Below are 23,202 nucleotides of genomic sequence, written 5' to 3' on the forward strand. Positions count from 1 at the left end.
TCCTGATTTTAGTTTCACAGTGCCAGTTAAAAATTGCTGTGTTCAGAACCTCATTTTAAGGTATCCTGTGAATGTATTTGTTTGTTTGTTTGTTTTTACTTGAATTTGATTTACTCTTTCTGATTTTAAAGCAGTTTACCTGAGATAAATAAACTGTTTGGTTTTCGGAATAAAGTGATTTCCCTATACTAGTTTAGAGTCCTTAGTTTCCTTAAACCGTATAAAAGAATTCGATGACAAAATCAAAACTGAGGCTTTTTTCCTTTCTCTTGGCCGCACTACTTTGCTGACTGATTTAACACTTGTCTTCACGGCAAATTAATAAAAACTGATGCTTACTATGTAGTATATAAAATATTATTTAGAAGCAATGGGATTTGAACATTAAATCACAAGCTTTTTTTTTTTTTTTTTTTTTTTAAAAGATGACCGGTAAGGGGATCTTAACCCTTGACTTGGTGTTGTCAGCACCACGCTCTCCCAAGTGAGCTAACCGGCCATCCCTATATAGGGAATCAAACCCATGGCCTTGGTGTTATCAGCACCACACTCTCCCAAGTGAGCCATGAGCCAGCCCTTAAATCACAGGCTTTTAATATAGAAGAGCACAACAGGACAAGTAACCCTTTCAACTTAGTCAGAGGTGTTCTATAAAGGTTTATTTACATATATATATCACATAAAATAGTTGGTAAATTAAAAACCACATCTTTATACTTTTCCAATTAAAATTGATCAGTTTTAAAAATTCATGGTGGGCGTAGGCTATGGACTTTTATGGTGTTTTATATAGACTTAAAAATTTGGAACCCAAGAGTGAAGTGCTTTTCGTTTTTTCCTTCTGTACAGCCTATCCCTAATGCCTTACTGCATTTTATTTTTTATGTTTTAGGAGCTTTATTTGCTTGATAACTTTTTTATATTCTTGTCTTGTCCCTACAAATGAGGTTTTTTCTTAATCTTACAAATACATTTCTTTGTAAGAAGATGTAGAATATACATCAGGAAAAGGAAAAACCTAACAACCATAATCCTATCCACCCAGATAACTCTTATGAACACCTGTTATATGTTCTGATCGAAATCTTAGTTTGAAATATTTCTGGATTTAAAAAATTTTATTGGCTTGATTTGCAAATTTGTACCTGTTTTCTTTCTCTCTCTCTCTCTTTCTCTCCTCCCCCTCTCCCCCCCTTTTTTCTTTTCTTTTCTTTTCTTTTTTTGGCAGCTGGCCAGTACAGGGTTCACACCGTGGATCTTAATGTTATCAGCACCATGCTCTAACCAACTAAGCTAACCAGCCAGTCCTGTACTTGTCTTTTTATTACTTTTTATAATGTGTAGCCATAATTTTCTAATCTTGATGGTTTTACTTTTTCCTTGATAGAAAGTGGAGCTGTTCCGAAAAGAAAAGATCCCTTAACACACACTAGTAATTCACTGCCTCGTCCAAAAGCAATTATGAGAACTGGACCGATAAGTCTTTCAGGCCACTGCAGAGCACCAAGTTGCAGTGGTTTATCCATGGTTTCTGGAGTGAGACAGGGGCCTAGTCCTGCGACTGCCACTCATAAGGTATTCTGGGATTATAACTTTAATTGCTATGCTTTGCAAATAAAAAATTTTGAGCATATTTTGCTTGCTGAAGTTTATCAGAAGTACTTTACAATACTTCAGAAAATTGATAAGTTTCTACAAAGTTAAATATAAAACTCCTTTTGGACTGAATTAGGCATTTTATATTAAGTGTACTTACCTAGTCTGTTTTATATAATGTTATATATTTCATTTTTAATTTATTTTTCAAATTATTTCGGTCTTTGTAAATGTTTTATTTATTTTTTTCTTTTGGCAGCTGGCTGGTAAGGATGTGTAAATGTTTTATAGCATAAACATACCTAGAGTTTTGTCACATTTCTAACAGGGATCAAAATTACATGATTGTTTTATCATAGGGGCTTTCTCTTATAGTAATTAAATCTCCCTGTATAACACCCTCTATAAACCCACTTCATGCCAAATGTAATTCTTTCATGAATACAATTTTACTTTGGGATAAATATACAGTTTTTGGATTTTTATATCCTTTTTTCTATTTTAAAAACTTAAATTCTGTAAACTTTGAGGTTAATTCACTTGTTAAAAGTATAAATGTTAGGTTGTATTTTCATATTTAAATTTTGTATCATTTAAGGGTACTCCAAAAACAAATAGAACAAATAAACCTTCTACCCCTACAACTGCTGTTCGTAAAAAGAAAGACTTGAAGAATTTTAGGAATGTGGACAGCAACCTTGCTAATCTCATAATGAACGAAATTGTGGACAAGTAAGTTTGCCAGCTAAAGTTTTATCTTACAGTCTTTATTTTTAATTTTATTTGTATTTTTAAAATTTTAAAATTTTTATTATTATTTGCCGGTAACAGGGATTGAACCTTGACCTTGGGGCTATCAGCACCATGCTCTAACCAGCTGAGCTACCTGGCCAGCCCTTTAATTTTATTTATAAAATGTATCATGAGTGAAGTAGATAATAAATACCTTTCTGATTTACAAGCTTAATTTTTATGATAGTTTTTAATTATATAAACATAGAAAATCATAGTTTCACAGTGGACATCAAAATATACTTCATAGGGTTTATACTTCATATTGTAATAACTGAACCATATTTCTATTGTGGAACTAACTGAGGTTCTCTTTCTTAGTGGAACAGCTGTTAAATTTGATGATATAGCTGGTCAAGAGTTGGCAAAACAAGCATTGCAAGAAATTGTTATTCTTCCTTCTCTGAGGCCTGAGGTAAGGGCTTTCATTTTCCTGTAATACCATGCATTACTGAATACATAGTAGTAGTAAAGAAAAGTTTTGAGCTGTGCCAGATGACTAATTTATATAAGGTAACAGTAGATTTAATATTTTTAATTTTTTTTTGTTTGTTTTTGGGTTCGTTCATTTTGTTTAGCAGCTGGCCGGTACAGGGATAGCACCCAGGACCTTGATGTATTCAACATTTAATGTTTTTAAGAAGATGAAGCATTAGCAATTGATGTTGACAAATTATTATAGGAGGAGAGAATAAATATGAGTTCCTAATTCCCAATTCATTTTTAACATTTATAGAAAAAGTGGGTGGTATGTTATAATTTTTGTGGGGGCAGGGGGAACGGCTGGCTAGTATGGGGGTCCAATCCTGTGACCTTGGTGTTACAAGCATCATACTCTCTCAAGTGAGCTCTCAGCCAGTCCTGTATGTCATAATTTTTATGAGAAGGTGAGCAAGATTTAATATTAAGAGACAGAAATCATAGTGGAGAAAAGGAAAATTAAGGTGAAATAATTCTTTAAGTATAAATTTGAAGAACAATTTTTAAAATAATGCTTTTCAAGAGTATTAAGTCATCAAAATAGACAGAGAGCCAGTGAACGATGGGTAAGGATCTATCCTTCCATCACATATTTTTAGACTCGTTCAGGAAGATAGGTAATCTTGTACTTGATAGTAAATATTTGGTTTTCCATACTTACACTGTTTTGGATTTTCATAATAGATTGCATATTTAGTGCTATTCCAATAATGTTGCAAAAAATAAATCTGAGGACCCACTTCTGAGTCATAGTTATTTCTTCTTGAACATGCAAATCTATGGACTCATCTACAACATCTAGTAGAAATAGAGTAGTGTGACACATTGTGATGGATGCACTTTTAAATGAATATGCAGAGGTTGTGTGGTTCTATTTTTCCATATTCTCAATCTTTCACATAATTCCTTCCCAGTGTTTATCACTTGTGAGTACCAACTATGCTATACTTACTATTTTCCAAGTCTACTATATTTTACTTATGGCTCGTTCTTTTTTCATTTTTTTTTGTGGGTGGCCCATGTGGGGATCTGAACCCTTGACTTCAGTGTTACAAGGCTGCACTCTAAGCAACTGAGCTGACCAGCCAGCCCTTCATTTATGAAATCATCGGTTTGATATGCTAGTTAAATTTTTGTTAATATCCGGTAAAATAAGCAAACAATTATTAAAATAGAAAGCTAGTAAAAATGAATATTTAAAAAAAAAAAGCTGAAATAATGTAAAAATGCTGGTCTCGAGTTACTTTAAATAAGGTTGAATAACCTGTCCTCAGGAGAAGCAGAAACCTTAATAAATTTAGTAAATTGAGATGTAAGGTAAAGCAGGATGTGTGGTAGAGCCAGGCCTCGGTGTTTGTATACTGGTACACACTTGCCCTTATATTTTGCCACACCTGCCAAATGGAGTATTTTTTTTCTTCTAGTTCAAATTCCCAAGAAAGGCGATTTTATTGTCCTAGCTCAGCATTTCATAATAGACCCATAAAATGGATCAGGGTAAGCCTATGAATGGGTAAGACATATCTCATAAAGCACCTCTGTCATGCAAAAAATCACCTTTATTCCTAATTCCCCATAGTAGGAAGCTTGGATGGACCGCAATAGAATAGGGACATTGTTAGGTACAATGGAAAGTTGGTGTGGCAGGCATCATTATGGAACCATTCTTCAATGTACTGGAATTTTTATTTCGTTGTAGAAGCACAGCATCATAATTAAGTCATCTAACACTAAAACTGGTTTTAAGGAGGTAACTGATACTAAAGATACTCACTTGAGATAAATTGTTCTCAGAATTAAAACAAGTTCTTCAACCCTCACTCATTCATGAAGTCATATACCTGGAAGGGATGTTGAAAAAACTCTTGTCCATTTCCCTGCCATCATATAAGGACCATGATTTTAATTATATTTTAACATTAAAAAAAATTTTTTTTTGATGGCTGGCCAGTAAGGGGATCCAAACCCTTGACCTTGGTGTTATAACACAATGCTCTAACCAATTGAGCTAACCAGTGAGCCCTAAAAATAATTTTAAATATCACAAATATATCCTTGAAAAAAAATTAAACTTAAAAATTTAAATTTATTTTTTCTTTTTTTTTTTTTCTTTTTTTTTTGTCTTTTTCGTGACCGGCACTCAGCCAGTGAGTGCACCGGCCATTCCTATATAGGATCCGAACCCGCGGCGGGAGGGTTGCTGCGCTCCCAGCGCCGCACTCTCCCAAGTGCGCCACGGACTCGGCCCAAAAATTTAAATTTAAACCAAATATACAGAAGAAAACAAACCGTACCTTCCCACCCCAAACCATGACTACACTTCAAAGTACATCACCATTATCTAAATTTTTTTCTTTATATGTTTTACATGGAACATATATACTCTTTATCCTTATTTCATAGATCTGTTCCGTATTCTGTGCAGCTTATTTGTCCATAGAAGAATGTGATTGTCCTCCAATTTATTTATTCATTTATTTTTTTTTGGCAGGTGGCCAGTATGGGGATTCAAAACCTTGACCTTGGTGTTACAACACCACCCATGAATTTCTAAATATAATGTTATCTTTCATATACCAGCTTGAACATTTGCCTTTTATTCTTTTACTTCTTTATTTTTAAATATTAATCTTACAGAACCCTTTCTTAATTTTTATTTTATTTTCGAATCTGTTAATTTGTCTGTCATAATAGATGAACGCTTAGCTCCATTCCATTATACCACACATCTCCTACCCATATCCTCCCAGTATAATTATATCACAGCTTTAATTTAAATCAGTATTCAGTACTTTTAAATATTATTCACTGTCAAGCCAAGTAATATACTATTCTTTTTCCTTGCACATCTTTTTTTTTTCCCAAGAGCAAATAACTGTATTTTTCATTTGCTTAGTTTTCATCTTACCCATTAATAATTCTTCCCACACAGTTTTAATCCAGTTTCCACATGGTCAAACCAAACCAATAATCTGTTAGCTCAGTTTTGTTTTGTTTTTTTCCTTAGAATCACATTCCCTGGAACCCCTTCTTCTGTTCCATTTAAAACCCAGTTGTTCTCTATTCCTATTTCAAAGCAGTTCTATAATCTCTCATCACCACCATCATGAGAATTTCCTTTGCCTTCTATGTTGGGTCTCCTGTCTTTTGGATTCCATGGTTTATTTTCTGATTTTGATGGAGTATATTCCCCAGTAACTTCCTGAGAAAGGGCTCATGTAAGGCAATTTTTTGAGATTTTGTATGTCTGAAAATATCTTTATTCTGTTTTCTTCCCTTACTGGCCATTTGACTGGGTGTTAAGATTTAGGTTGGAAATTATTTTTCCTTAGTATTTTGAAGTCATTGTTCATTGTCTTCTAGCTTCCAGTGTTGCTTTGTAATAGATACAAAAGATGAGGAATCAAAATTGAACTGGACTTCTTATTTTTATTTTTCAAAGCTTTTTGGATCTTCTATTTATTTCTGCTCTTCCGGTATTTTACAATTTGCTGGATTCATTTTGTTTTTCTTTCTTTTTTCTTTTTTTTCCCCTTGCCCTTTCTATTCTGAGAAAGGTTCTAGAATTCTTTAACTTTTTGTTCTTTACTTTCTTTGTTCCATCTTTCTTAAACTTTTTTTTATTTGGTTCTCAAACCCTCTTGAATTGGTCTGGATTTCATGTCTTTCCTCTTTAGACTTCATTTTTTTTGTCCTTTGTTGTACTTGCGGGGAGTTTTCATCAACTTTATTTTCCAACTATTTCCTGGAAATTTCAGATGTTCTATTTTTGCTTTCAAGAGCTCTTACTTGTCCTCTGATTGATCTTTTATTATAGCTTCCTGTTCTTTTTTCAGAGGTGTAGTATATTCTTCTGTGCCTCTAAAGATATTAATTAGAGCTTGTTTTGTTTACTGCATTGTCTTTGTTTCTTCTGGATTCCTTTTTTTTTTCTTTTTTCTTTAAATTCTTTCATATTCAAAGCTTCTCTCTAATGTCTGGTTATACTGGTTGTCCTGGTTGTCCATTCATACTAGAATGGAATAATAACAAAGTTAATTAGCAACTCTGTTGTATAGGTAAGTAGAGCTTGATGATTGTGGGAACTTGTTAATGACCTTACCACAGGATGACCAGGTGGTAAGCCTGCTATTTATTTGGCTTTCTCCAAATGTCTGTAGCTGTAGGTCTTTTGTTCTGGGGTTATTTACATTCTCTAGAAAAGGATTTTCTGGTCTCTTGTTTGGAGTATATAAGCTTGACTATTGGTGTTCTGGAAGGTGAGTGGGAGAAGGGGACTTCATTTTCTGTTAGGTTGAGCCATATTGAGTTACTATTTTTATATAGATCAGAGGTTGAATATCTTTGTTCGCAGATAACATGATTGTCTATGGAGAAAGTCCCAAACAATCAACAAAAAAACCCTTGGAACTAGTAAGTGATCATATAGCAAGGTTGCAAGATCCAAAATTAGTATACAAAAGTCAATTGCTTTCATATATACCAGCACTGAGCAATCAGAATTTGAAACTAAAATACAGTACCATTTACATTAACACTAATGAAATGAAATACTTAGGTATAAATCTCACAAAGTGTTTGTACAAGATCTATATGAGGAAAACTGCAAAACTCTGATGACAGATCAAAGAGGATCTAAGTGAATTGAGAGATATTCCACATAAATGGATAGAAGACTGAATATTACCAAGATGTCAGTTGTTCCTAAGTTGGTGTATAGATTCAGTGCAATCTCAATCATAACCTAGCCAGTTTGTTTGTTTGCTTGTTTGTTTGTTTGTTTTTTAAAAGATGACCAGTAAAGGGATCTTAACACTTGACTTGGTGGTGTCAGCACCATGCTGTCGCAAGTGAGCTAACCGGCCATCCCTATATAGGGATCTGAACCTGTGGCCTTGGTGTTATCAGCACCACACTCTCCCAAGTGAGCCATGGGCCAGCCTTCTAGCCAGTTATTTTAATTCTGAAGTTTATATGGAAATCCAAATAACCCAGAATAGCCAACACAGTACTGAAGGAGAAGAACAAAGTCAGAGGACTGATACTGTTCAAATTCAAGACTTACTGTAAAGCTATACAAGTCAAGACAGTATATCAGTGGCAAAAAAAATAGACAAATAGATCAATAGAACAGAACAGAAAGCCCAGAAATAGACTTGCAAATATGTCAACCCATCTTTGATGAAGGAGCAAAGGCAATTCAGTGGAGAAAAGGTAACCTTTTCAACACATGCTGCCAGAACAACTGGACGTCTGCATGCAAAAAAAAAAAATGAATCTAGACACAGACCTAACACCTTTCACAAAAATTAATTAAAATGGGTCATAGACCTGAATGTAAAATGCAAACTGTAAAAGTTCTAGAAGATAACACAAGAGAAAATCTAGATGACCTTTGGTTTGGCAGTGATTTCTTAGATACAACAGCAAAGCAAGCTCCTTGAAAGAAAAAATTGATAAGCTAAACTTTATTAAAATAAAAAACATCTATTCTGTGAAAGACACTGTTAAGGGAATGAGAAGACAAGCCACAGACTTGGAGAAAAATCTTTGCAAAACGTGTCTGATGAAGGACTGGTATCCAAAATAGATAACGAACTTCTAAAACTCAACAATAGGAAAACAAAAAACCCAACTTATAAACGGGCAAACGATCTGAACAGACACTTCACCAGGGAAGATATAGAGATGACAAGCATTTGAAAATATGCTCAACTTCATACATTATCAGGGAAATTGCACATTAAAACAACAGTAAGATACCACTGCACCCTTTTATAATGGCTAAAATCCAAAACACGGACAACACCAAATTCTAGCAAGAATGTAGAGAAATAGGATACTCTTACTTATTGCCGGTGAGAGTGCAAAATGGTAAAACCACTTTAGAAGACAGTTCAGCAGTTTCTTACAAAATTAGTACAGCCTTACCATGTGATCCAGCAAATGCACTCCTTGGTGTTTACCCAAATAAGTTGAACACTTATATCCACATAAAACCTGCACATGAATGTTTCTAGCAGCTTTATTCATAATTGCCAGAACTTAACAGCAACCAAGATGTCCAGGAGGTGAATGGATAAACAGACTGATACATCCATATAATGGAGTATTATTCAGCAATAAAAAGAAATGAGCTATCAAGCCTTGAAAAGACATGGAGGAACCTTAAATGCTTATTGCTATATGAAAGAAGCCAATCTGAAAAGACTATGTATGGTATAATTCCAACTATATAACATTCTAGAAAAGGCAGTACTATGGAGACAGTAATAAATCAGTGGTCACCAGCATTAGAGGGGAGAGAGGGATGAAGAGGTGGATCACGGGATTTTTAGGGCAGTGAAACTATTCTGTAAGGTACTGAAATCGTCGATAGATGTCATACATTTGTCAAAACCATAAAATGTACAACTTAAAGAATGTATCCTAGTGTATACTATGGACTATAGTTAATAATAATGTGTCGGTATTGGTTTATTAGTTTTAACAAATGTACCACACTAATACAAGATGTTAGTCATAGGGGAAATTGGGGCGGGGGGAAGGGTTATGTGGGAACCGTGTATTCTTTGCTCAATTTTCTGTGAACCTAAAACTTCTCAAAAAAATAAAGGATTAAAAAAAAGTTGAATATCAGCCATTTCATATGAATTTAAAAATACATACACCTTCACTATTAAGTGAAGTGTTTTCAGTCTGGTGCTTCACTCTTGACTTCTGCCGTGCCTAATATCCCCGAGTCTGGAGACTCTGGTTTAATTTCTTTAAAGAATAAAGCTCCTGTCTCCTTTGGTTGTGATTGGTATTTGTCCAATGAGTTCAGTTGTTCTTCATACTAACTTTCAATCATTTCCTCTGTTTTGGGCCACCTACCTTACTATTGATTTCTCTGGTACCTGATGCCTCCATTTCCTGAGCTTTCCCAGGTTCTTTTGGTCTCATCAGCTTGCTTCTTGTACCTAGGTATTCCTTCACAAGCAGACACCTAGGTTTTAACTAATTCGGCTCTGCTGAGTAATTTACCACACTTTATCAGTTCTCCATCTTTCAAAAATGTATTCTATCCTACAATACATTACATACACTATATCTGTTATTTTCTTTCCTTTTTTGTTTGGAAGATTACGTCTTTTTTATTCACTTAATATTTTTGTGTGTGAGATTTCTTTTTGTGTGTGTGTGTATATGTGTGTGTCTGGTTGATTTGGGGATTCAAGCCCTTGACCTTGATGCTCAGTGTTATCAGCACTGTGCTGTAACCAAGTGAGCCAAATGTCCAGCCCCTTTTGGTGGGATTTCTAAGTAGAGAAGCATGCCTGTGTTCAATATGTTTTTTTTTTTTTCCTTATAAAGATGACCGGTAAGGGGATCTTAACCCTTGACTTGGTATTGTCAGCACCATGCTCACCCAGTGAGCTAACCGGCCATCCCTATATGGGATCTGAACCCGTGGCCTGGGTGTTATCAGCACTGCACTCTCCCTAGTGAGCCACAGGCCGGCCCCTCAATATGTGTTGTTTAACCAATCTGCTTTCATTTTGATCACTGAGGATTTAGCTTTATTTCACTTTGTTTAGTTTTTCTTTTGTTTTTAATTATTATACTAATTCATTGATTACATGTTCTTTTTAAAGCTCTGGACAGCTTTATTTGGAAGAATGCTACTGAAAAATGTTTTTTAGATGACAAATAATACTTAAAATGTCTGGAAAAAATTGTCTCCAGAATCATAGTTGTGAGCTAAAGTATATATTTTTTAAGTTGTTCACAGGGCTTAGGACTCCTGCTAGAGGACTGTTACTCTTTGGTCCACCTGGAAATGGGAAGACAATGCTGGTAAGAATTTTTTTCAAATTTGAGTGTTTTATTGAGATATTAGCGATAATATGAGAAAAGGAAACTTTACATTCTCTCTGAGTCTATTATTTATGATTTGCTTTTGCTATGATATGGTTCTCTTAAGTTTTTAAACTAATTTTCAATGCAGAAATAGTTGGAAAGCCATGTATGTTATCTTCAGTATTGTTTTTGGTTGGTTAATTTTAGCAGTGTAAAAAAAAATTTAACTGTAATTTTCATTATTTTTCTAAGTTAAATAATAACATTTTTACCTTTGAAGAGCTTACCTTACTATATTATCTTTCTAATCCTTGGGGGGGTTTTTTTGTTGTTGTTGTTATCTTAATAGCTTTATTTAAATAAACAGTATATTACACATGTTTTTTCCCTGTATCCTTTTGCTGAAAGTTTTTCCCAAGATCTGGATACCTCTTTTCTCTGCATAGCTCTTCCAGGTGGAAAGAACAAATAGAGAAAGAGTAACTTTTCCCTTAGCAATTTGTCTTTCTCTAACCTGTTATCTTTTTTATACCTAAGAAGAAAATAGCACTCACTCTTTTTTTTTTTAACCCTTTCTCTACACATTCTCTTTTTAAAAAGGAGAGAGAGGAAAGAAGTACAGCTCTTCCTAGAACCTTTCTTCGTTGCTGAGAAGAAAACACAGTGATTGCCATAGATTGGGAATTATGTCATGCTTTGCATTTTAGAGAATCTGTTCCAGCACTTAAATTGATCAAATGTGGTTATATTTTTAAAGCAAGATTTGAACTAATATAATGTTTGCTCTTGTGATTTTTAAAGGCTAAAGCAGTAGCTGCAGAATCTAACGCAACCTTCTTTAATATAAGTGCTGCAAGTTTAACTTCAAAATATGTGAGTGCTCCTTTTCATTATTATGTTTTAATTTACTGTCTGAATGTTACTATGTTAAGTATAAATGGTAATAATATTTTACAAAAATATTTTTCTATGAGCTTTATATCTGTTATTTACGTATGATGAATATCAGTCTTCAAAATAGAAAGTTACGTGCACTCATTAGGGTCTTTTAAAATTAGAGTTCTGTTGTCAAATACATTAGTTTGCTAGGTCTGTGTAACAAAATACCATAACTGGCTGGCTTAACTGTCAGAAATTTATTGTCTCAAAGTTTTAGAGGCTAGAAGTCCAATATCAAAGTGTTGGCAGGGTTAGTTCTTTGGGGCTGTGAGGTAGAATGTATCACTTGCCTTTCTCCTGGCTTCTGATGGTTTGCTGGCAATCTTTGTCATTCCTTGGCCTGTGAATTTATCACTCTTATCTCTACCTGTCTTCACATGGCTTTCTCCCTGTGAGAATGTCTCTGTGTCTAAATTTCCCTTTTTTATAAGGATTCAGTCACAATGGATCAGAGCCCACCCTAATGACCTCAACTTAACTTGATCACCTGCAAAGACCCTGTTTCCAAATAAGATCACATTCATAGATTGGTACTGGAAATAGGACATGAACATGTTTTTTGGAAACAATTCAACCCTTAACAAATACCATCACTTTCAACTTAAGCTTCAGGCAAAGTGGATTTTATCTCAGGGAGCCACAAGTTATGAGAACAGATAGTCTAAACTGAGTATTTCTGCCTTTCTGATTCTGAACTAAAATTTGACGCAAGATTTTCCCTGTTTTCTTTTGATTGTTTTATACTACAATTTAGTTTTCTTTTTTCATTTACTCTCCACCAACCCTATAATGGTATTCAAAGAAGAGCTCAGTCTAGTTTTGGGGTAGGGCAGGCATGACTTCAAGGGCTTAAAGTGTTAAATAAAATTTGTGGGAGGGCATTGATTTGGACTAGGCTCCTGCACTAAGCCTAGCAGACTAAACTAATATGGAGCTTAACTATAGTAGCTGAGTTTTATTTAATTGCAGGAGGTTCTGTAACCAACTAAACTGTAATCAGTCAAGCTGTTGCACCGTACTTCCGATTCCTATAAATGCTGTCAGATCATGTTATTGGTTGTTCTCTGAATCTGCTCTGGTTCAGAAGATTGCTTGATAGGTGAATTGTTTCTGTTTTATTTGCCTTGTTCTGTTTTTCTTTGCTCAAATAAACTCAGTTAAAATTTAAATTCATTCATTTAACAAAAGTAATTTGTCTGATGTGTATAACCATTGTGTGAATAGAACTGGTATATTGCAAAACTGTGAAGTAGATTATTTCTATCAATCTTATACTGCTTTGGCTTTCTCTCTTCTTTCCCTTTCCCTTTGTTGTCCAGTGACGTCCTGTTCTCTGTCTGCCCCATATCAAAACCTTGATGGTTGAAAGTGTTTTGGAAAACTTATTTAAAATGAAATGTGAATCTCTGGTGAAAGAATATATTATCCATAAATGTTTGAAGTGTTGGCATTTGGTGTACTGAAGTACAGAGGTAATCACCGCATGCTTTCTGGGCAGTCTGTCTTCGTGAAGGGCTCAGAGGGTAGCCTTCCCATCATGAATTTATCTCAGCTTTCACCTTTTCAGGGAAAGAAACTTGATTTTATCAGCACACCAAGAACAGATTTGTGTTTTAGAACAGACATGAGAACAGAATTGTCTAGCTGACATGAACAGCATATTCTCTCCCTATAATTAGACATGTGTGGGAAGCTTATTTTAAGGTTGAATTATGGGCAATAAGTTAAAGAAAGGCAAACTTGACACATTGACCATAGTTTATTTTGTGGCATTGGACTAAAGTAGCCTCCATCTCTGATAGAGATAGCCTTGCCATTGGACCCATAGTTTTTGAAGTGCCTTTGCAAAGACTCCTTCTCCTTGGGCAGTTCTTCAAATATTGTTATGCTTTTTCCTACCGTGGAACTTTTCTTCATGGAGTTTACTTTATCATGAACATTGTTTTCTCTTGGTTAATTTGTATTCATTCTTCAGATATCAATTGAAATGTTAAAATCTTCCCTGTCCCTCCAAACTTATCCCCCTTATTATTCTCATAGCACCATTTACCTCTCATTTGTAATACTCATTGAAGTTGTAATTCATATTTATTGCCATGATTATTTTATTTTTATGTAGTGTCACTATCACCTCCACTAGAAGACAGTGTCCATGAGGGCAGAAACTATTGCCATGCTTTTTCCTCACTGTTCATATTCACAGTACCTTGAACAATATCTGGCAATGAGTAGGTACTAAATAAATATTTGTGGAATAAATAGATAATTATATGAGTTATAGAAACTTTTTCGATGGTGGTGGTGGTGGTAGTGAGGGTTTTTTTTTGTTGTTTGGCAGCTGACTAATAAAGGGATCCAAATTCATATCTCTCTTTTATTGATTAGGGAACTGAATGCAGAGAAGTTCAGGTATATACTTAGGATCTCATAACCAAGAAGTAGGAAACTAGGAATTAAAAATTTTACAGCAACCATTCTCTTTTATCCATCCTTGTTTCAAGACTGTTTTCTTTTGTCTACATGATTCTGAAAACAATGTGAAGTCCATGACCTTAACCCCCAATTCTATACTACTTTATGTATCTTGAAGCAAATTTACTTTTAAGAAGATTGGAGTGTCCAGTTCATCATTTGGACAGTTCTAAGCTAATAAAAATTATTATTTTTTTTATGTCTAACTGAAATCCACATTTTTTTCTTTAAATTGGTAGCAGGCTGGTACAGGGATTAAACCCTAGACCCCTTGTTATTATCAGCACCATGCTGTAACCAACTGAGCTAATTGGCCTTTATTTTCTAATTTTTATGTGCTGGATGCAACAAAAGTCTAGTTTTCTTTTATGAGATAGCCTTTCGAATATATAGGCTATCTACTTTTTCTTTTCTCTGGATTAGTTATCTTAGTTATTTTCCTGTGGTCTCATGTCAGTTTGTTAGTATGCTTAGAGTGTGATAAGAACAGAATGTTTTACCTCAGATGTGATCTTGCTTTTGAAGACTTAAAAAGAAAGCGTTGTTTAATATTATATAGACACTCCGTTTCTTATGATATAACCTTAGAGACCTATTTGTGGAGGAACTACCTCATAGTCATGGACAACACTGATGTTATTAAAATATCTAGATTTTTTTCCACAAAAAATCATTTACATATGCGTAGTGGATTGAATTATGTCCCCCTAAAACTCACTGAAGCTTGAGTTGTGTCCCCCAAGTTTTATGTTTTAGAAACTTGGTCCCCACTGTGACTGTTAAGAGGGTGGGAAATCCTATTATGGTAATTGAAAGGTGGAGTCTTGAAGAAGTGATTGGATTGTAGGACCATGCCATAGTGAATGGATTAAAAATGGTCGTCAGGGGTATGGTTCTGAGGTCTTTAAAAGAAGAGAGAAGAGAGTCTATCTTTCTCTTTACTCTCTCTGCTTCCACCATTTTGCAATGTGAGACCCCTGTTGCCACCACTAGATGGACTTTGGACTTCCCAGCCTCAGAAACTGTAAGCAATAAATTTCGTTTTTCTTTATAAGTCACCCAGTTCCAGGTATTTTGTTATAAGCAACAGAAACAGACTAATACATTATCTTTTAATCTTGTTTTTCCATAAACTTTTTGAATTACCCTTGTATTATTGTTTAACACTATTATTGCATAACTTACATGTAGGAAAGTTTTTATAAGTATACAGTTCCTGGATTATCACAAGTGAATGTACTTTCATAATCACTACCCAGGTCAAGCAGTAGTATGTTACTTGCACCTCCCCTGAAATCCCTTCAGCCCCTCCCCCCATCTTTATCTACTTTCTCCTCTACCCCAAAACCACCAGACTACTAAACACTACAGGCAAAACTAACCTATCTTTGAACTTTATATAAATGTAATTATCCAGGATTTTGTGTGTGTGTGTCTGTGTGTGTGTGTTTGGCTGCTTCCATCAGCATTACATTTGTGAGATTTATCCAGATTGTTACATGTAGTTTTAGCTGTATCTTTTTACATGAATAGATTTAATTCTTGTATTATAGAACTGTTAATTAACCTGCTTATGATGGGGGGGGGTTGGGGAGGAGGTGTTAAGATTTTTCAATTTATTATGTTAATTATTATGAAAAATAATATTCATATAGTTCTTTGCAGTTACAAAGTGTTTTTCTACGGTCTTCAAAATTTTTATTATTTGGTCTTCAATGCATCAGTGCTCTACTAGAGTAAAAAACTAGTAATGGCAGAGAAACTGATAAAGTAATATTTTTCTTGTATTATCTCTGCTAAGTTGAATCTTTTTAAAGTTTCTTCAAACATTTTAATAAACCTTAGTACTTAAAATGTTCTCAATTTTATAAAATAATTAAAAGTAACTATAAAATGGCACCTCTTTTCCTGATCACATTTGGCTTCCTACGTGAAATTTTATGTCAAGTTGTTGTTAAAGCAGGTTTACCCATATTATGCACACAGTCTAATGGAAAGCACTGTCTTGGAAGTTAGGAGATAGGGATTCCAACCCAACTTTTTACACACCAAGCTGGCCTTAAGGAAGTATCACTTTAGGCCTACTTTATCTGTAAAATGTTAATGTCATCAGAGGTGATCTCTTGAGGTTCCTTCCAGTTTGGGGAATGTTTGTTTTGATTGTTCTAAATCTGGAGCCATTCCTTCTGTTAAGTGAAATTTTCAATAAAAAGAATAAATGCCTTCTAGAGGACAGAAGAGTTTTACAGTAGATTCTCACAGACCTCATGACCCTTTCATTAGATATTTCAGGGCATGGAATGGCCTTACCATGGTGGCTTCAGTACCTGGGAATGTCTTAAGGGTTATTCACAGATCTCCTGGACTACCTGGAAATATTTTGATATTTATTGACAGTGGTATTGTGAGAACGAGTTTTCAAGTTGTTCTTAATAGAACAAGTTTTGTTTAGGAGATCACTTTTCAACTTAACTGCTTCTGTAGGTATACCCTGTAGTCTAGGGCTAAGGAATATGTGCAGTATGTCTTTATCTTTGTTATACCCCTGTCCAATAGCCGTTCCATTCTCAAGTCTCAGGCATCCAGGGTGAAGCAATAATGTATTTTATTTTTTAAAGTACTTACCAGGCTATATGAAATCCTAGTAGTCTATTTTCTAAAATTATAAGGGACAGTTCAGTAAAACCCTTCCTCCCAATTTCTCAAACCAAATCTTTGGTTGTTGTAAGGAAGGGAAATTAAATTCCAAGGTTCTAGACTTTCAACAATGAACTTTAAAAAGCTGGAATAATGTTGTACTTTATGTGTATAACAATATATAATACCTTGTTCTAGGTGGGAGAAGGAGAAAAATTGGTGAGAGCTCTTTTTGCTGTGGCTCGAGAACTTCAACCTTCTATAATTTTTATAGGTAAGAACGTATTTTCCAACTAAGTTAGTTGAATATTGGTGAAATTCCTCTCTCCAAATACAAGAGCTATGATAGGAAAGGTTATTTAGAAGAAAAAAGGGTGAGGTTAAAGACTCTCTAATGAATTCAGCAGGACCCATTACTACATTAGTAGTAAACTAGGTTAATCCACAGATGCCTAACATAGCTTGGCCTTTAATTAAAGTCTTACCTTTGTATTTCCTCTAGATGAAGTTGATAGCCTTTTGTGTGAAAGAAGAGAAGGGGAGCACGATGCTAGTAGACGACTAAAAACTGAATTTCTAATAGAATTTGATGGTGTAAGTGTTAATTATATTTTTAATGTGGCAACATGTTAGTATATATATTTTCTTATTAAGTGACTAATTAGAAATGTGAATATGTTTTTTTTATTTTTATTTGTTATTACTTTACCTAAAAGTACTGAAAAAGTTTTTTGGGCTTATAGGTACAATCTGCTGGAGATGACAGAGTACTTGTAATGGGTGCAACTAACAGGCCACAAGAGCTTGATGAGGCTGTTCTCAGGTAGGGAGATTTATGTGGAAACACATGCATTTATTAGAAATGTATTTACTCATGTATTCATCTCACTTATTTCTTATACTCAGTTTTAAGACTAAATTTATTATTTTCCTCCCTATATATCCTTCAGCTTTTTGTTACCAACTAAATTAGAATTTTGAGGTCAGGGCCAGCATGATATCATGAGAACTAGTCTTCACTTTATCGTGTTAAACACATTGGTCAGTTTTTCTGGGTTGCATTAAATTATCTTTAAACTCTAAAACTGAACCTTACCCTTTTTCATGAGGCTTCGTGAGAAGCTGATCAAAGGGGGTTCATGGGACTATGTTTTCTGTTCTTGTGTGTTTGAGCAAGTTTATTCTCTTTATACTGAAAGGACAGTTTAACTCAGCATAAAATTCTTTTGGGGGGGGTGGGGGGGATGGCTGGCTGGTGAGGGGATCCAAACCCTTGACCTTGGTGTTGTAACACCATGCTCTAACCAACTGCTCAGTGCTCAGCATAAAATTCTTTGGCCTGTTTTTCTTTTCCCTAGGAATTTATAACATTGCTTCATTGTTTCTAGGATTGGATGTCGCAGTGTAAATGTCTGAATCCGCACTGATTTTTTTTCCACATTTATAGATTAATTTGAGTTTTTTGTCTTTACTGGATGGAAATTTGAAAAATATGTTGATTGATCTTTTTTTATTTTTCCTGGGATTTGATGTTTTTTTTAATTGATAGTTTGGAACTTCCTTTGTTTTGGGAAATTTATTTTGAATGATATCTTTAATTTTTTTTTATTCAAATTCATTTTTCTGGGTTTTTTTTCATTGAAAACAATTTCTTTCATTGAATTATTTCGTTTCATGGAAAGCTACTGTTTATTATAATTTAATTTGCTCTATGGAAAAATCTTGTTGTGCATGTTCTTTGAATTTTTTGTTTTTTTGGGTTTTTTGGTGGCTGGCCAGTATGAGGATCTGAATCCTTGACCCTCGTATTATAACACTGTGCTCTAATCAAGCTCTAGCCAGCGCTTCTTGTGCATTTTCTTTATTTTATCGGCTTTTTTTTTTAATGAGACCTGTGTTTTTTCCTTTTGCTTATTATTTTTTCTTTGAATAAGGGGATTTTTTGGAAAACCTCATTTTGTTGTTGTTGTTTTTTTGTCTTTTTGTGACCGGCCGCACCGTCGCTCAACCAGTGAGCGCACCGGCCATCCTTATATAGGATCCGAACCCGCGGCTGGAGCACTACCGCGCTCCCAGCGCCGCACTCTCCCGAGTGCACCACGGGGTTGGCCCGGAAAACCTCATTTTGGAAAGATATTGTGGAAAGGCTGGAAAAGTAAGATACTAAGCAGCTATCTTGAGTTGTCCCATGTATACCCTGGACTAATGTGCAGTCTTCCGGATTCACATTGAAGCCCTACCTGATAATGAAGTGTATGTATGTGTAAATAAGAGATAGGGCTTATTTAGTCTTCTTCACCTAAAAAATATTGGTCATTGTAAGGTAGCTTGTAATCCTGCCAGACTGAGAGATGCTTTCTTACAAAGATGATGTGTCTTTCAGTTTCTTTGTTCAGCCTCACCTTCCTTGCCATTCCCATTATCAGTTAGGGTTCACATGGTCTGCAGAAGCTGAGCCTTAAATGCTTGTTTGAATCTAGGGGGGTTGGTTTGGTTACTCTTCAGGGTGTGCATCTCTGTTTCCTTTTTTTTGTTTATTTTTTTTGGTGGCTGGCCAGTATGGGGATCCGAACCCTTGACCTTGGTGTTATCAGCACCATGTTCTAACCGAGCTAACCAGCCAGCCCCCTCGTTTGAAAAACTCTTATGTTCTGACAACTGTGTTCACAATCTGCTGTGGTAGATTTTGTGTGTGTCTTCCTTTGTCAGTGTAATTTTCACTGTCCTAGTTAAAGTTTAATGATTTTTAAACATTAACTAGAGAGTTTTAGAAGAGAAAATAAAAATATCTTTTTACATTGATTACTACTAAAATGCATTCAAGAACCTTGAATATTATACTTAAAGGCTTTTTCCTGTCATTTGCTACTTGAGCTGAGTTACGTTTAAATTCAAAGTTATATTTCTGAAATTGCTTGATTCCTTTTTTTTAGGCGTTTCATCAAACGGGTATATGTGTCTTTACCAAATGAAGAGGTATGTACCTATGTATAAATTTTTTTTTTTTTTTTTTTTTTTTTTAAGATTAACTGGTAAGGGTATCTTAACCCTTCACTTGGTGTTGTCAGCACCTTGCTCTCCCAAGTGAGCTAACCAGCCATCCCTATATAGGGATCTGAACCCTTGGCCTTGGTGTTATCAGCACCACACTGTCCCAAGTGAGCCACGGGCCGGCCCTTGAATTTTTTTTTTTTAAGCAGAAACTGCCATCTTGACAATGTTGAGGCTTCCAATCCATGGTATATAGCCACTTTGGAAAACAGTTTGACAGTTTCTTAAATAGACAAACATAAACTTACTGTAAGACCCAACAATTCCACTCCTAAGAATTTACCCAAGAGAAATAAAAACATATCCACACAAAGACATGAACAAATAGCTAAACACCACTAAGAATCTAAAATGTGCATCAATTGGTGAATGAGTAAACAAATGTGGTATATCTATTTAATGAATACTATTTAGCAATAAAAGAAATGAGCTGTACATCTACATACTATAATAAGAATGAAACTCAAAAATATACTAAATGGAAAAAGCCAGATGTGAACGATTACATATCACATGATTGCATTTATATGAAATGTCCAGAAAAGGCAAATTTCTAGAAACATAAAGCATATCAGAGGTTTGTTAGGATGAGGGGTGTAAGTGAGAATTAACTGCAGACAGGCATGAGTGAACTTTTTGGGGTAATAGGAATGTTCTAAAACTGGATTATGGTGATAGTTGCACAACTCTGTACATTGATTAAAAGTCACTGGATTATATACTTACAGTGGGTGAAATTCATGGTATATGAATTTGTACCTCTATAAAACTTTTTTAAAAATTATGGTTGTCTAGACCCTTAGCATCTTTGATAGTAATAGCAGCTACTTCCTTAGTGCTTTATTTGGATTACCTCCTTTAATTCTCTCAGGAACTCTCAAAAAAATAGGTAGTTTTAACTTCATTTAACAAACATGAATGAGGCTCCAAGGTGACAGTCAGTCAGGATTTGAACCTGATTCCTGCATATTTTATTGAGCTCCTTCTCAGCTCATAAATAATTATTTATTCTGATAATTTTGATATAAAATTAGAATGGACTGATAATTTTTTTTTTTTTTCTAGACAAGATTACTTTTACTTAAAAATCTATTGTGTAAACAAGGAAGCCCATTGACCCAAAAAGAACTAGCACAACTTGCTAGGTGAGTAATTTGATTTGGTTTATCTTACAGCTTTTATTTATTTATTTGGTGAAGCATTTTTTTTTTCTGTTATTTAAAATAAGCTCAAGTATGACATGAGTAATTCATTTATTAGAAAACTTCTTGTCTCATCCTCTCCCTTCTTTACCTTCTTTTTTACCTCTTATTCATATATCTATGGTATTTAAATTTTAATTTCTATGTCTTTTACAAGACATGACCTAATTATCTAATGATGGGACTATGTCCTTATTATACATTTATTAAAATTTATAAGTCGTAGTAAAGTAATTAAAAAATTTAAAGCATCTCATATCTGCCTATACGAGCACATTTTCATATAAACTTGTTCTTTTGCATTATGCAGAATTTTTTTAAACTTTTACATTTTAATCTTTTTTATAAACAGTATACTTAAGTAGGAACTGAATATAGGAGATGCACTCATGAATGTTAGAACCTGAAAAATGTCACAAAGTAATTTAAAATATTCATGTGAGTAGCAAGTAATTTTAGTAAGAACCCTGAGTTCCTAGAAACCTATGAGAAAAGAACAAATTCAATTCTTGGAAATATAGTGGTCTTTCTTCGTTATTCCAATAAAGAATTCTGCTAGTAATGTTTGATCTGAGAACCTATTTAATGATAAGTAAATACCTTTTTTCCTGTTTTATTTCCTTCCTGCTCTTTGTGTCCCTTCCCTAGTTCTTAGTTCCCCTTGATAATCTCTTGGCTGCCCAGGACTCTTCACTGTGGCATCCTATTCAGGTGTGCCTCTTTTTGCCAATGCTTTCTACCCAGACCCTTCTTTCATCCTGTCTGTCCTACATTTAAAGAAATCTGCCTTGATCAATCTTCATTCTTTCAAGAGAATGCTCTTTGCCAAGTTGAAGACAAATTAACTTATATAGAAGTAATTGTGGTTATGTGTCAGTTGGCTACCAATGGCTTGTAGATGTTATCTTTCCAGGTGACAGGTTTACAGTTTGATGTATCCTCCTGGAGATAGTATGCCTTAATCTAAAGGAATGTTTCTAATGAAAATTTGAGACATTATAAGGAGCCAGCAGTAATCTGTCTTTTTGTTTAAGCAAATGGACCTTTCTGTGCCCTTAAAATCAAACCACATAACTGTCAGCTTACTGACAAAGGCAAACTAGTTATATACCCTCTTATTATGTGGAGATTTTAAATTTGCAAAGATGAAAACAATCTACTATTTTTTTCTTTCCCTTTACAGAATGACTGATGGATACTCAGGAAGTGATCTAACAGCTTTGGCAAAAGATGCGGCACTGGGTCCTATCCGAGGTAAGTGCACAAGAGCGTGAAACATTTAGAACTATTTATTATATTACTTTAGAAGTTTAAGAAATCCCTACTGGAAAAAAAAAAAGGAAAGAAGTCCCTACTGAGACATCTTTTTTTATTGTCAGTAAAGCTATATATTTTAGGCTTTGTGGGACCACACATAGTTTCTTGCATAGTCATTATCATCATCAGCTCTTTTTTTTTTTTCTTTCTTTAAGAACCCTTTAAAAATGTAAAACCATTCTTAGCTCACAGGCCATACATAAACAGTCATGAGCCAGTGTGGACCATGACTCCTGACCTAGACAACAGGTTTCACTTCTTGATAGTAGGTAAGCACAGAAAATTCAGAGAAAACGGAGACTTTTTAAACAAGCAGAGAATAATAATAGAGAAAACATACTCATATCTGTTTTCTGGTTCTTTACAGTTTAGTAGTCTAAAGTCATTTGGAATTAATGTATCTAAAGGAATTTATTTAAAGAGAAGTTTTTACTTTTTATGTTGTCTTTTGAGAATTGCAGCAAAATATATCATTCATTGCTATGTTTTGATTCAAGTTAGTTTGTTGATTCTGAAATACCACAACTGGGGGATGGCCGGGTTAGCTCAGTTGGTTAGAACATAATGCTGAAAACACCAAGGTCCAGGGTTTAATCCCTGTACCAGCTAGCTGCCAAAAAAAGAGAAAAAGAAATACCACAACTGATTGTTTTTAGATTAGATACGATTTAACTCACTATGATATCACTTTAGAGTAGATGTTCTGTTCTCAGCTACATTTTCATGGCCAGCATGGGTAGTGGATAGGTGATGTTCTCACGTATGCACTCAGATTATTGGCTATGATGATAAAATAGAACATAGAATATGCAACTTCCAGAGCACTAGTTATAGCTCCACCCATTTTCTCACTCAAGAAAGTACAAGGGGTCTT

The 23,202-nt window shown here is 34.5% G+C and overlaps 1 protein-coding gene across 5 annotated transcripts in view; it reads left to right on the forward strand.

Moving 5' to 3' along the window:
* SPAST (spastin) overlaps positions 1 to 23,202 on the forward strand; it is a 63,128-nt gene that overhangs the window by 33,741 nt on the left and 6,185 nt on the right. For all 5 annotated transcript variants that reach the window (XM_063078530.1, XM_063078532.1, XM_063078529.1 and 2 more), the window contains 11 exons: positions 1,388 to 1,575; positions 2,195 to 2,328; positions 2,710 to 2,803; positions 10,633 to 10,707; positions 11,512 to 11,583; positions 16,957 to 17,032; positions 17,261 to 17,352; positions 17,502 to 17,581; positions 19,692 to 19,734; positions 20,875 to 20,954; positions 22,195 to 22,265. In XM_063078530.1, coding sequence (XP_062934600.1) covers positions 1,388 to 1,575; positions 2,195 to 2,328; positions 2,710 to 2,803; positions 10,633 to 10,707; positions 11,512 to 11,583; positions 16,957 to 17,032; positions 17,261 to 17,352; positions 17,502 to 17,581; positions 19,692 to 19,734; positions 20,875 to 20,954; positions 22,195 to 22,265 — 1,005 coding nt within the window. The remainder of the gene's footprint in view (positions 1 to 1,387; positions 1,576 to 2,194; positions 2,329 to 2,709; positions 2,804 to 10,632; positions 10,708 to 11,511; positions 11,584 to 16,956; positions 17,033 to 17,260; positions 17,353 to 17,501; positions 17,582 to 19,691; positions 19,735 to 20,874; positions 20,955 to 22,194; positions 22,266 to 23,202) is intronic.

Source organism: Cynocephalus volans, chromosome 14 (assembly GCF_027409185.1).
Source record: "Cynocephalus volans isolate mCynVol1 chromosome 14, mCynVol1.pri, whole genome shotgun sequence".
In the NCBI taxonomy this organism is placed as follows: Eukaryota; Metazoa; Chordata; class Mammalia; order Dermoptera; family Cynocephalidae; genus Cynocephalus; species Cynocephalus volans.